Source organism: Equus quagga, chromosome 21 (assembly GCF_021613505.1).
Source record: "Equus quagga isolate Etosha38 chromosome 21, UCLA_HA_Equagga_1.0, whole genome shotgun sequence".
Lineage (NCBI taxonomy): Eukaryota > Metazoa > Chordata > Mammalia > Perissodactyla > Equidae > Equus > Equus quagga.
In genome coordinates, this window is record NC_060287.1 from 12842350 (window position 1) to 12857135 (window position 14786).

Genomic DNA, 14786 nt, shown 5'->3' on the forward strand with positions numbered 1-14786 from the left:
TGTCATTTTTGTTGTGTCTTATGAAATGATTGCGTATGTTTTTTCTTTGCTTGGGTAATGTGATTTCAAAATAAATCTCATCCAAGCAAAAAAAAGTGCATTTTGCACCTTTTAAATATTCAAATATTTATGTAAAATATAATCTAAATTACAGAATAAACAGATATTTGAGTACATGAATTCTTAAACCATTCCTTAGTAAACATATTTTGAAGTTGAAAAGATAACATATTGAAATCAAAATATAGTTTTCTTACCTTTCTGGATATGTAAGTGATTTTAACATGAGACGCTGGATGATGTATTCACACGTGGAACATCGTTGATGTGAGCTCTGAAAATATGCCAAATGAATGCTTGAAATATTTACAACATCGTTGAAAAATTGAGCAAGAATCTTGGCTTCTTGAAGTTTATAAAATGATTTGTTCTTCCTAAACAGAAAATTTGATATGCTCAGCATATTAGTAATTTAACGTATAATTTAACTTTAAAATCAATGTAATCTTAACAGTGTAGGAAAGAGAGAACAATATTATAGGAAAAGGCCAAACAATAAAATATTTGTTAATGTATTAAAATAATTTGAACAAAAATTTAAAACAATAATAATAATATATGCATCCCCTTACACAAATATTTTGGTAATACTTTTTGGGAAAACAGTCATATACCTTGTCTTTTTGACTAGGTGTCTAGATTGCACATTTGTCTAAAATTAGAGAAGTCATCTTATGCTTCTTTTTTTAGACCCCTGAACAAATATTACAGTTCCTTGAATAGACTGGCGACTCAAATAATAATCTTTTGTTGTTTTATGCCACTTTTTCAAATATTTGTCAATTAAAGTAATAATTATAAAAGCCTAAGATTCAAAAGAAAAAAATAAAGGTAGTATTTAATAAGTATGATTTCCTGAGCATTTACAATAAACCCAGAACTTTCATGTAGCGTGACATACTTGACCTCATTTAACTATTTCTACAACTCCTTTTATTAGGTACTGTTAGTATGGCCATTTTACAAATGAGAAAACTGAGTATCAGAACATACAAGTGCCTTTCCTAAGCAAGTGAATGCAAAGCTGGAATGCAAACACAGCCACGTCCATGCTCTTCACCACTCTACTCAATTCCTCATCCTTATGTACTAGAAATGTGAGACCCCGCAGTCATTTAGGTCAACATGGGTCTGCTTGACTCCAAAGGGAACTGTAAAGGAGGAGGATAATGATAAGGAAGAGGAGGAAGAAAGAAAGGGAGGGAGGGAGGGAGAAGGAAGGAGGGAAGAGAGAATAAGAGAAGAGGAGAGGAGAGAAAGGAATTGTTTTAAAAATTTGTTGAAATAACTTCCTCCATTGAGGCAACAACTTGCCTGAGCAAAGGTGACAGTCTCACATAGAACAGCTGAAGAGCACCCAGTGGAACACCCAGCACTCGGGCCTCTTCTATTTGTCTCTGCTCTCCCTTCCTTTTGATTCTTCAAAGCAGCCAGGCCCATAAAAGGATGTCAGCACTCCCTTCAAAGCCCATCTGTACTCCCTCTTGGCAGAGTTACTACCTCCTCTTTCACAGAATATAGTGTCATTGGTCATATCTCTAATTTCTGGCCAAGAGCTTATCCAGGTTTCTCAGAGATACTTCAAAGTCAACATATCCAGATGGGAATGTGTTGTCTTCTCCCACAAATTCACATCCACTCCAATGGTTTCAAATGTCATCTGTTCACTCATGACCACCAAATCTCTGCCTCCAGCTGAGCCCTGTGTGCTGAGATCAAGACACAGGTATCCACTGCTATTCACCACGTCTACTTGGATATCTCAAGGATGCCTAAAGCTCAGTAGGTTCAAATCTAAAGGATATCTTCCCCAACACCCAACTCTCACTAAAAAAAAAATCCTAAAATTTCCAAATTTCCTTATCATTTTAAATGGCATCACCATGCATTACCCAAGTCACACAACTAGAATTCACCCTTGATATCATCCTCTTTCAACCCCTATATCCAATCCATCATAAATTCCTACTCACTTTGTCTATGAAAGATTCTGAATCTGCTTTGAATCCAGCCTCATTTTTGCATCTTCACTGCAAACTCTGAATCTCAGGACACCATTATTCCTTGCCTATATTCTTGCAACACCATCCTATCTTTTCACTCTCCAATCCACTGTGGTCAAATTGTTTTTCCAAAATAAAAATCTAATCCTGGCCCTAACCAGACTGCTCCAACGAATACACTTCAGTAATTTCTATTGGCCCAAACAATAAAATATAAATCCTGGAATATGTACTGCAAGTTCTAGTTCCTAAAAAATCCAGATGCTCTCTACCCTTCATCTCTCTCCTTCTTTCCCTGCCTCTATTCTCAGATGTGATGAACTTCCTTCAGCTCCTGAAATGGGCTATGCTCCCTCCTGCTTCAGGATCTTTGCATTTATTGGTCCTTCTGCCTAGAATGTAGCAGAGCAGACTAACTCCTGTTCACCATTTAGGTCTCAACTAATACAAAACATCCTTAAAGAAAATTTTAGTGACCCTTATAATTCATATACCCTATTTTATGTTTCCATACACACTATAATGTGGCTAAAGACAATTTTCACAGATTTTATTTGCATACCTTTATAATTATTTGATTACGTTTATATCTTTCATTAGGCTGTAAGCTTAATGAGGGTAGGACCATGTCTATTTTTCTCATCACAGTATCCTCAGAACTTAGCATAATGCCTAGTTCAATGCAGACACTCATTAAAAGTTGTTTGAATAGAGGAATGATGAACATCATCATTTTATTTGTGTTATGTATTTCTAAAGTCTATCTGCTGCACTGGGCTGAAATTATGTAAGGACAGAAATCTAATTTGTCCAAAATTTTACCCCTAATTTCTATTACAGTTCTTGACCTACAGAAGCTTTCAAGAATTTTTGTTGAATGATTAAGTTAGCTTCTCTCCATGTATCTCCTAGCTCAGGGAATGACAACATAATTTAAATAGTCACCAAGCTTAAAACCTGAAGTCACTCTAGATTGGTTTCTTTCCTTCAATTTCACATGTTTAATTAATCATAAAAATACATCTATTCTAAACCCTAAAAACCCGCTTCCACTGACTTGGTCTAAGTTTCCATCATCTTTCATATAAATTATCACAATAGCCACCTCTCTGGACTTGTTCCGCTCTAATCTCCCCATCACTCATCCATCTTGGAAATTATTCTAACCTGAATATCCAATATTGATACACACTGTTTAAAATCCTCTATTGGCACATTAATATATTTGGCATCATATTATAATGTGGAAGTGATTTTTAGTGACATAGAAAAAATGATCACACTGTAGCATTTAGTATAAAAATCAGGATGCAGAACACATTTGCAATAAGGTCCTAATTTTTCTAAAAAAATTAATGTGTGTGTGCACAGGGGTATGTACAAGAAGAAGAAAGGAAGACAAGGAAGAGGTGGAGGAGGAATGGTTATAAACTAAATGGTGAATGTGAATATCCTTGGATGATGTAATTACAAATGAGTCTCACTTTCTACTATATAGTATGACATTTTCTATAGCAAGCAGACATTCCTATTTTAATTTTGGACAGGAAAGCCCAAAAGATCATTTAAAAGTCTTGAGGGGCCAGCCCTCTGGTACACCAGTGAAGTTTGCACATTCCACATTGGCAGCTGGGGGTTCACCAGTTCAGATCCCGGGTGTGGACGGACCTGGCACTGCTTGTCAGGCCATGCTGTGGTAGGCGTCCCACATATAAAGTAGAGGAAGATGGGCATGGATGTTAGCTGAGGGCCAGTCTTTCTCAGCAAAAAAAAGAGGATTGGTGGCAGATGTTAGCTCAGAGTTAATCTTCCTCAAAAAGAAAAACAAGTCTTGACTTCCCTGGCATCTGAAACAGTTTAAATCCCAAAGCATGACTAAACTTATTAGCAAAGAATTATTAATAGAAAAACAATAAAGCCACTGGCCAGGCTTAGATGGACAGATTTACTGTGCATAGTGTTCCATATTTTACATTCCTTCATGAAAAATGCACTAATTCAAGAATTTGAATAAAATGCATCAATATTTCATGGTGCTCTGCACAGAACATGATGCTTGTAAAGGAAATCAAGACTCACAATTTCTTTGCCATCTGAACAAGTTTGAAACAACTTCTCTGGGACAGCAGGCTGTGCGCCATTACTGAACTTGGGTACTTCCCTAGCTCCACGCCTTCGAAGGCACCCTTTCTCCATTCCCTGACTGCAATACCTCCCTTCAAATGCTTCCTTGCTTCCTCCTCTGTACTAACACAGCACGTAAGTGCTTGACTACTATAAAACGTATTACTCAGCACTGTAATTATGCATTAGTCTCCTCTGATATTCTGTGACCAGCTTGAGAATCATAACACTGTTATTTTTGTTTGGATCTCCATTATTTGGTGAAAAGCCTGAATAAGTTTGGTTGGTGCTGAAAAACACTTGTTGAATAAGTGAATTCAAAAACTAATAAAGCATAATAGTAATAAATAATAGGTCATACATACGTGTGTGCCTGTATGTAAATATATATATGTATGTATGTATACACACATGATTTTAAGCAATTTAAAGTAACAAGCTATTATGCAATAATGTTATTTATTACAATACATTCAATCAGTGCTCAAAATTAAGTAGAAAGAGCTTAAAAGTTTCTCTTAGTAAAAGATGGCCCTTGATGTAACTGAAGAATTTGGATTGAAATCCTGGTTTACCTTCTTTTATCTTCTTCTTTGGGTGACTGAAGGGAAGTTGAAAGAAGGGAAAATACAAAAATAATTGGTGCTCACTCATTACCATTTCTATGCCACTATTAAATTATCTGCAATGCCTTTATTAAGTTTAAGAACATTAAATCTATAGAATATAATATTAAAAATATGTTTATCTCAAATTTTTAAAAATTTTGCCTAACTTGTAATCCAGAATATTATTTCCAAGGATGACCATGGTATTCCATGACAAAATAGTCTTTGTGTTACTTCAGTACAGAGGTTCTCAATATTTTATCATCATGGACTTCTTTTATTATCATTTTCTTTGTGAATTCTAAGGTTTTAAAGATTAATGTACAAAAAAAACTTCATGTGTTATGAGCTATGGCTACTTTTTATATTTTTATGTTGTTCTACATTTTAACTAAGGGTTCATGATAACGCTGTAAAATTAAATATAAGATTACTATTGTTTGTGATACTAATGTGCAAACAAATAAGCATGCAAGGAGTTTTTCCTGGTTCACTGTTAATGGTTGAACATGTTTGGATGTCACAATGTACTCAAGTCTAAGGTCCATCGCATATTAGATTTAATCAGTTCGGGTACTGTAGCTACCTAAACTGTGACAACAGTAAATGTTGGCTATCCCAACTGTGCCTCCTGAGATTCCCCTGATGTCAACAGTAACCAGTCTAAACTTAAACCAAGTTGTTTCTAGTCCAGGCACAATAAAATAAAGTTTATCATTGACTTCATCACTATACATGGTACCTATGAGCCTTTTGAAAACAGTTACATTATTTAATGGATTTCTAGAAGTCTAACACGGCAGGTTGGAAACCACAATTTTAACAGTAACATGCACCTTTATATCATTCTTTTGTTGAAGGGAAAATGAATTTCCTAGTTTGAGAATTTATTAAAACCCAAATACACAGTCAACAAACTCAAGCTGAGAACATTCTCTGAGATTATTAGATAACTTTAAAAATATGTATACTGACCTACCCATACAAACATAAAAAGTTAAATAGAAGATTAAGAAAAAACCAGAGTCCTCTCCTATTATTTGAGGAATTTGTGGCTAGGAGTGGTTCTCTGAAATACTGAAATTGGGGCACTCTATGGACAGAAGCACTAGATATTTATTCACAGCACTGTGAACATGACATGACTGAAAAGAGAGAGAATTAGAAGACAGGATGGTCTGAGAGCAAGAACATGAGAATGATAGTCAAAAGAGGGGGAAAAAGTTTATTTTCTCCTAACTCGTGGTTGCTAGCTGTATAACAGAAACAAGTTCTTTAGTCTCTTTCATATTTGATATCATCCTCCATAGAATAAATGAATTAGAATATAACACCCGAGATCCTTTTGATATTTAACATTTCAAGACTCACTGGATAGAAAATTTACATCGTTTGGATTATCTTCCAAAGTGAATGCTCAAGAAAATAAGCATTTAATTTACAAAAGAAAAAAAATACTCAATTATACTTACTTATAGAGCCTTGCCTTTTCAACCACTCCAATCTGGTTAAATAATTTAAATGTAATATAGCCATCCTTCATAGTTTCATCCAGAGATGTGATACTGAGAACAAAATAATAGGCTACAAAACAAAAATATAGAGTGCAATTCGTATTATTTTCTAAATTTATTTTGGCACATATGCAGATATGCATGTTTGTACGTATGTATGTAATCTAGGCACATATTAAATATGCAAATAATATTGAGAGGCACTCATTTGGTACATGGGTAATATATTTTACTTCTTGTCAATTCTTAACTAGTCTTGAAAATGAGTAAAGAAAAAGCCTTCCAGACAGTCAAGGTATGGTGAAGAGTTGGCCAAACAATTAGTGAATACTAACTGGTCTACAAACCAAAAAAATTCAGAATTTAGGTCAATTAAACAATTTTTCTTTTTCAATAGCACATCTAAGGTAAATATGATAAGGTTCTTTAATTATCTGATTAATAGTCCTAGCTAAATTTGCATGGCAAATATAATTCCAAGTTTCACTGGTTGATTAGGAATGACTGTAAAATTAAACAATCCTATACAGAGTGAGCTCATGGTAGTTCTTACTCAAAATATCCCTACTAAAACTTGATATAGTATATCTTTCAGAGGCAAAGATGCTGAACTCACCTCCGTAATCAACATTGTCTGGGCTATACAGAAAGTTCTGACTCTATGTGAGTTTCCCAAGTACCTGGCACCATCCCTTAGAAGACAACGTATATACACAGAAAATGGTACGCAAATTTTCTTCTGAGAAATATTGTGCTAAAATTGCACATGCTAGGTGTTAAATGTTGCTGCTAAACAGCCAAGAATAACTTCTTGCCTTATGCCTGATGCTTAGTACTACTTCACATAAGGTAATAGATTTATGATTGAACCTCATCAATTTCGAACACAAGATACATCAAGAAATGCATCTCACTTTGAAGTGACTGCCCAGCTTTAGAGAAAACACTTTGGTTTACCTTACCCAAAAAAGTGGGCATTCAGATCTGCTCACATGATTTCTGGCAGCATGACATATTGAGATATTAGAGAATAAGCCCACCTCCTACTACAAGTACATAGAAATTCTGGATGTGCAATCTATAAATTAAAGGTACAACTAAACTCAGATGAAGGAAGGGGACATATCAAGAGGCAGAAATGAAGAGAAATTAAAGTCAAGGCTATCAGAAGGACTGAAGCCCTGGATCTCCACAGGACTTGAGAAGTGGGTGCAGCATGGAGACAGAGGCTGAAGTATCAACTTCCATGCTGGACCAGGACATATGAGGCAAAGTGAACGAACTGAAATGAAAATCCCTGCACAGAGTCAGGGACCTTAATTCTCTGCTTCATCATTGAAAGAGGAACTTGGAAAATTCCTCCTACTGATTGTGTGTGGGTTTTAGGTGGAAAAAATGTTCCCTCCAGCTAATGCAGAACCTAAATTTACACTTGCCACTTGGTGAAGGACCCACCTCCAAAATGTACATAAAAAATGCTCCAGGATTATGGTACAAAAGTTCTGAAAAAAACAAAACCCAACTTGCTCTGAAGGGAGAATTTTGAGTAAGAGCTGACTTCTGAGGAGTTTTCTATATTAAAAGAAGACATGAATCTTTATTTTAAAATGGCACAAATATGTTTTCTTTAATTTTTAACAGAGACTTAGATTGACCACTGAGACTAGAAAATAATAAAAATACATCATGCATAAATAGATAGATCAATTGATCATTCAATAAACAAATTCAACCAGAATAAAACTCCAGATTATCTGCAGGGAACAATTAAATTGACAGTAAATGAAAACAGTAAATTTATCTGAAAACAAGAGAATTAATATTTTCAAAATGCTGAGTGAAAATAACTCTCAGTGGAAAATTCTACCCTGAACTAAATTTACATTCCAGAGTGAGGGAAAGATAAGGACATTTTCAAGGAAACAAACAAATAAACAGAAAGACTAGTAGTGATAAGTCACTAAGGGTATATTTCAGCAAGATAGAAGGTAAACTCAGAAAGAAGGAGTGGAAAAGAGAGGGGAGGACAAGATAAAATGTAGAAAACTGAAATTGGTAAATATAAATGAGCATTTGCTGTAATGACAATATTCATAATAAACATTGATTGTTAAATAACAAGTAAAATAAAATACTACAGAACATGAGATTGAAGATAGAAAAGAAGACACACGATTCAAAGGCTCTATGAGGCAAAGTGTTGTGACAGAATCCAGTAAAATAGTCTGTGAGGCAACATGCATTTTTATGTATAAAGCAGAAAAGAAGCAAGTCACCAGGAAAATATAACAATCCTGGACATTTATACATCTAAAGAATCATTGCTTCAGAACACATAAAGCCAAAACCTAAACAAAGTGACTGTCTACTAAAATAAAATATTTAAATAGGACTCAAATTCTAACAAAATAGACAAAATGTCCAGGGTTTGATTGAAAATTATCCATTATGCCAAGAACAGAGAAAACCACAACTTTGGTGAGAAAGGATAATCAACTAATGCCAACACTGAGATGAATCAGATGTCAGGATTATCTGACAAGGATTTTAAAGGAGCCATCATAAAAATTCTTCAAAGTCCTTTAGAGTTTATTGAAAAAAATAAAGAAATAGAAAAATCTCAGCAAAGAAATAGAAACGGTAAAAAAATAAAAGTAGAAATTACATAAGTGAAAAATACAATAACAGATACAAAACTCACCAGATATGCTTGATAGTAGAGTGGAGATGATAGAGGACAGAATCAGTGAACTTGAGGACAGATCAATCTGCCACTCAATCTAAGCAACGGAGGGAAAACAGACTGAGGGAAAAAAATTAACAGAGCATCAGGCACATGTGGGAATGTAACAAAAGATGTAGCATCTGTATTATCAAGGTGTTAAGAGGAGAGAAAAGAGAGTGTGGTGGAAAGAATATTCAAAGAAATAATGACTAGAAACTTTCTAAATTTGGTGAAGGAATCAAACACATAGATTCAAGAAGATGAATGAATCTGAAACAAGATAAACCTAAAGAAATCCTCACCAAGACATATCATAATTACACTTCAGAAAATTAAAAACAAAGAAAAAAAACTTGAAAGCAGCCAAAGAGAAATAATGAATTACCTACAGAAGAACGTCAATTTGAGTCACAACGGCTTTCTAATCTGAAACCACAAAGGCCAAAAGGAAGTAGCATAACATTTTTCTAGTGCTAAAAGAATAAACTCAACTCCGAATCTTTTACCCAGCCAAACTATCCTTCGAGAATAAAGGAGAAATAAAGAAACTCAGACAAAGCAAAACTAAAAGAATTTCACATTAGCAGACTCATTCCTAAATATTGTAAGAAGGAATTTCTTCAAATGGAAAGGAATTGATGAAATAAATAATCTTGGAGAATCAGAAATCAAGAGGGAACAATGGGAAGAGAAGAAATACGGATACAAACAATAGATTACCCTTTACGTCATGAATCTTATAAATCATATTTGATGACTAAAGCAAAAATTATCACATGATCTGATACTCAAGATGATGTTTAAACGTGGAAAAGGTAAAGGAACCTAAATAAAAGTGAAGTTCCCACATTTCACCTGAAGTGGTAAAACGTTGATACCACTAGACTATGAAAAATCACGTATGCATATTGTAATTGTGGTAGACCTCCCCAAATATCTCCACGTCCTAATCTCTGGAGCCTGTGAATATGTTACTTTATATGGCAAAGGATGATTAAGATCTCAAATGGAATTGAGGTTGCAAATCAGCTGCCCTTAAAATAGGGACATTATCTTGAATTATCCAAGTAGACTCAATGCAATCACAAGACCTTAAAAGCAGAAGAAGACAGAAGAGAGTCAGAAAAAGAGATGTGATGCAGAAGAAAGGTCTAAGAGATGCAATGTGAAGACTCAACCCAGCATTGTGGAAGAAGAGGCCACAACCCAAGGAATGCAGACAGCCTCTTGAAGTTCAAAAGGTCAAGGAAACAGATTCTCCCTTGGAGCTTCCAGAAAGGAATGTCGTCTTGCTGACTCCTTGATTTTTGCACAGTGACACTTGTGTCACATTTCTGACCTACAGAACAGTAGGATAATAGATTTGTGCTCTTTTAAGCCACTAAGGTTGTGTAATTTGTCATGGTAGTGATAGAAAATGAATAAAGATTTTGGTATGACGAGTGGGATTCTGCTATAACAAATATTGAAGAATGAGGACGTGGCTTTGAAATTGGCAATGAGCAAAATATGGAAGAATTTTGAGGAGCATAGTAGAAAAGCCGAGGTTACTTTGAACATATTGTTAGTGGGAATGTAGATATTAACTACTCTGCTAGTGAGGACTCAGAAGGAAGTAATGAGCACGTTATTGGAAACTGAAAGAAAAAGAATTCAGGCTATATAGTCACAGAAAACTTAGTGGAATTATGCCCTGAAATTATGCGGAAAGCAGAAAGTGTAAAGGAAGAAACTGGACATTTAGCTGAAGGGCTTTCTATGCAAAGGTGTGGCCTTGTTTCTTATTGGTGTTTATGGTAAAATGTGAGATGAAAGACAAAAATTGAGATAAAAGTGCTAAAAACAAATCCTGCACTGACAATTTGAAAAATCCTTTCCTATCAAGTTTATAAAAGATACTAAAACTAAGAGATTCACCATCAGGAAATCATATTCTTAAGAAAATGTTAAGAGTGTGGATGGACAACCTTTTGCTTTAGAAAGATCAAAAAGAATATTCAGTAACATAAAAGGCTCTTTGAAAAGATTAAGTGTGTGACCCATAGATTCCCTCAGCCATCTCAGCAGAGAAAAAACATAGAGATAGGATTATCTAGACTTTTCTTTTTTCTTTATATTTGGAGGAGGCTCTTATCTAATGGAATGAAACTCTGTGACATACATGGAGATCTACAAGGTTTTTGAGAATGTTGCAGCAGCATAAATACTGCCAGGTTGGACTGAAAGGAACAGAGCAGAGCGTACAAAATAAAGAAGGTTGTGAGACCCCTAAAATCCTACAGGCAAGAAACAAGCTGATAAAACTACGCAGCTGCAAGCATATGACAGCATTCATACCAAAATAATAATAAAAAAGAAGAAGAAGAACTCTGAGAGCCTAGAACATGGAACTGTGAACCCAGGAGGTAGAACCCAGAGGGAATAAACCACAGAGGATTATTCCCATGTCTTGAAACCAAATGAAATTTGCCTCGATGGACTGTAAAATTGCTGGGGACCATTGACTCCGTTTTCTTTTCATTTTCTTGCTTTTGAAGAGGAATGTTTATAACTGTTATCCTACGCCTGTCTCAACATTGCATTTTGGGAGCAGGTAACTTGATTCTTGACTTTCACAGGCTCCCAAACCGAGGCAAATTGTGCCCAAGGATGGATTCTATCTAGAGCCTCAGTCAATTCTGATTAAGATTTAGAATTGAATGATACAATTTAGAACTTTTTATCTGATGAGTTTAGATGAGATTTTTTACTTCGAGTTGATGCTGAAATGAATTGATGATGTTGGAGACCAACCAACAGAATCTTATTGACATATATAGAACGCTCTAATCAACAAAAGCACAATACACATTTATTTCAAAGGCCTAAGAAGCATTTATCCAAACAGACCATATCTTGGGCTATAAAAAACCTCAACAAGTTTAAAAGAATTGAAATCATACAGAGCTTGTTCTCTAATCATAATAACACGAAATTAGAAATAAATAACAAAAAAAACCAGGAAAATCTCTAAAGTTGTGGAATTGAACAACACGCTCATAAATAACCCATGGCCAAAGAAGAATTCTCAAAAAAGAAATACATAGAATCGAGTGAAAAGGAAAATACAATGTATCATAACATGTGGGATACAGTTAAAGCAGTGCTAAGAGAGAAATTCATAGCATTACAAATGAAGAAATATCTCAAACCAATAATCTAATTTCCTGTCTCAAGGAAATAGAAAATGAAGAACAAAGTAAATCCAAAGAAAGCAGCAGGAAGGATGTAAAAAGGAACAGAGCAGAAATCAGTGAAACTTCATACAGGAAAGCAATAGAAAATCAATTAAGCAAAAAGCTGGTTCTTGAAAAATAACTATAATTGATAAACTTCTACAACACAGACAAAAATAAAAAGAAGACATGAATAACCACTATTAGTGATGAAATAGAAAATATTACTACAGATCCTGTAGTAATTAAAAAGGTAATAAAGAAACAGTACAAACAACTTTATGCTCATAAATTTGACACCTTAGAAGAAATCGACCAATTCTTTGAAAACCACACACTACAAAAACTCAACCAACGTGTAATTGACAATTTGAGTTACCCTATAACCACTGAAGAAGTTAAATTCATAACTAAAAAGCTCCCCAAAAAGAAATCTTGAGGCCCAAATGAATGCACTGAAAAATTCTACAAAACATTTAAATGAGAATTAACACCAAATTTCACAATATATTCCAGAAAATAATGGAGGAGGGAACACTTGCCAACTCTTTTTAGGAACTAGTGTTGCCCTTGTATGAAGACAACATTACTCCTATGACAAAACTGGATGAAGACAGCATGAAAAAGAAAACTATGGACAAATCATCTCTCATGAACTTAGACACAAAGTACTCAACAAAATATTAACAAACCAAATCCAACAATGTATAAAATTTGTGCATTTGTACACTATGACTAGGTTGGATTTATTACAGGAATGCAAGCCTGGCACACCTTCTGGAATCAACCAGTGTAATCCAATATTTCAACAAATTAAAGAAGAAAATCATATGATCATATCAATGATGCAAAAAAGCATTTGACAAAATCCAACACACACTTATGAGAAAAACGCAGCATTAAGAACAGAAAGGAAGAACAGAAAGTCTTCAACTTTATAAAGAATATCTACAGAAAAGCTACAGATAACAGCTTACTTAATAGTGAAAAACTGAATGCTTTCCCTCTAAGACTGGAAATAAGGCAAGATGTCTACTCTCACAATTCTTATTCAACATAGCCACTGAAATAAGTCAAGAAAAAGAAATAAAATGCATACAGATTAGAAAGGAAGAAATAAATTTTCCCTATTTTCTCTATTTGTAGTTGACATGATTGCTACATAGAAAATTCCAAGAAATCTATTTAAAAAATCCAAGAAATAATAAATAAATTCAGCAAGCTCCCAGGAAGCAAGTTCAATACAGAAGATCAATCACATTTCTGTATGGTAACAATGAACATGGGGATATAGAAATTTTAAAACATCATTTACCATCACTCAAAAAAGAGAGAAATACTTAAATATACATGTAACAAAAGATGCACAGCATCTGTATGCTGAAAATTCTAAAATGCTGATGAAAGAAATCAAAGAATCAAAGTAAATGGAGTAACATAACATGTTTATGAAGCAGAAGACTCAACATGTTATAGACATCAGTTCATCCCAAATTGATCTATAGATTTAACACAATTTCTATGAAAGTCTCAGTCAAGTTTTTGCAGACATAGACAAATTTATTTTAAATTTATATTGAAAAGCACATACCCTAGAATATTTACAATAATCATGACAAAGAAGATTAAGGAGGAAATAGTCACTCCATCTGATAATAAGGCTTCCTACATAGCTATAGTCAGAACTTAGGGCTCAGCAAGGAGTTCTTTGACAGCAAAATCATGTTACATGATAAGAAAAAATGATCAATTAGACCTCATCAAAAGTAAACACTTTTGGGACCGGCCTGGTGGCATAGTGGTTAACTTCACGTGCTCCACTTTGGTAGCCTGGGGTTCACAGGTTTGGATCCTCATCACAGATCTACACACTGCTCATCAAGCCATGCTGTGGCAGCATCCCATATACAAAATAGAGGAAGATTGGCACAGATGTTAGCCAGGGACAACCTTCCTCACCAAAAAGAAAAAAAAGGGAAACACTTTTGCTCTGCAAAAGTGAAGATATGAAGAAGATGAAAAGACAGTTAAGTTACAGACTCTGAGAAAATGTTTGCAAACCAAATATCCAACAAGGACCACTCTCTAAAATATATAAAGAACTCTCAAAACTCAACAGTTAAAAAAAAAATTGAATTGCATATGGGCAAAAAAACAAACACACCTTTCACCAAAGAGGATATACAGAAAAGATATTCAGTATTATCAGCCATCAGGGCAATAAAAATTAAAACTGCAATAAGGTATCACTATGTGCCTATCAAAATAGACAACATTTTACAAATAACGACAGCACCAAATGCTAGCACGAAATCAGAGAAACTGGATTACTCATACATTGCTGGGGGGAATGTAAACTGGAACAGCCACTCAGAAAAACACTTCATCAATTTCTTATAAAGCTAAACGTGCAATTAGCTTATGAGTCAGCAACTGTATACCTGGGCCTTTATAAGAGAGAAATGAAAACTTATATTCATACAAAAACTTGTACACAGATATTCATGGCAGCTTTATTCATAACAGCCAAAAACTAA

The 14786-nt window shown here is 34.5% G+C and overlaps 1 protein-coding gene across 1 annotated transcript in view; it reads right to left on the minus strand.

The window, feature by feature from the left end:
• The window catches only part of LIPI (lipase I), a 79492-nt gene that overhangs the window by 17199 nt on the left and 47507 nt on the right, over window positions 1-14786 (minus strand). The window contains exons 8-9 of the mRNA XM_046648331.1: window positions 6268-6379; window positions 258-434 (exon numbers count right to left, since the gene is read on the minus strand). Of these exons, the coding sequence (XP_046504287.1) occupies window positions 258-434; window positions 6268-6379 (289 nt within the window). The remainder of the gene's footprint in view (window positions 1-257; window positions 435-6267; window positions 6380-14786) is intronic.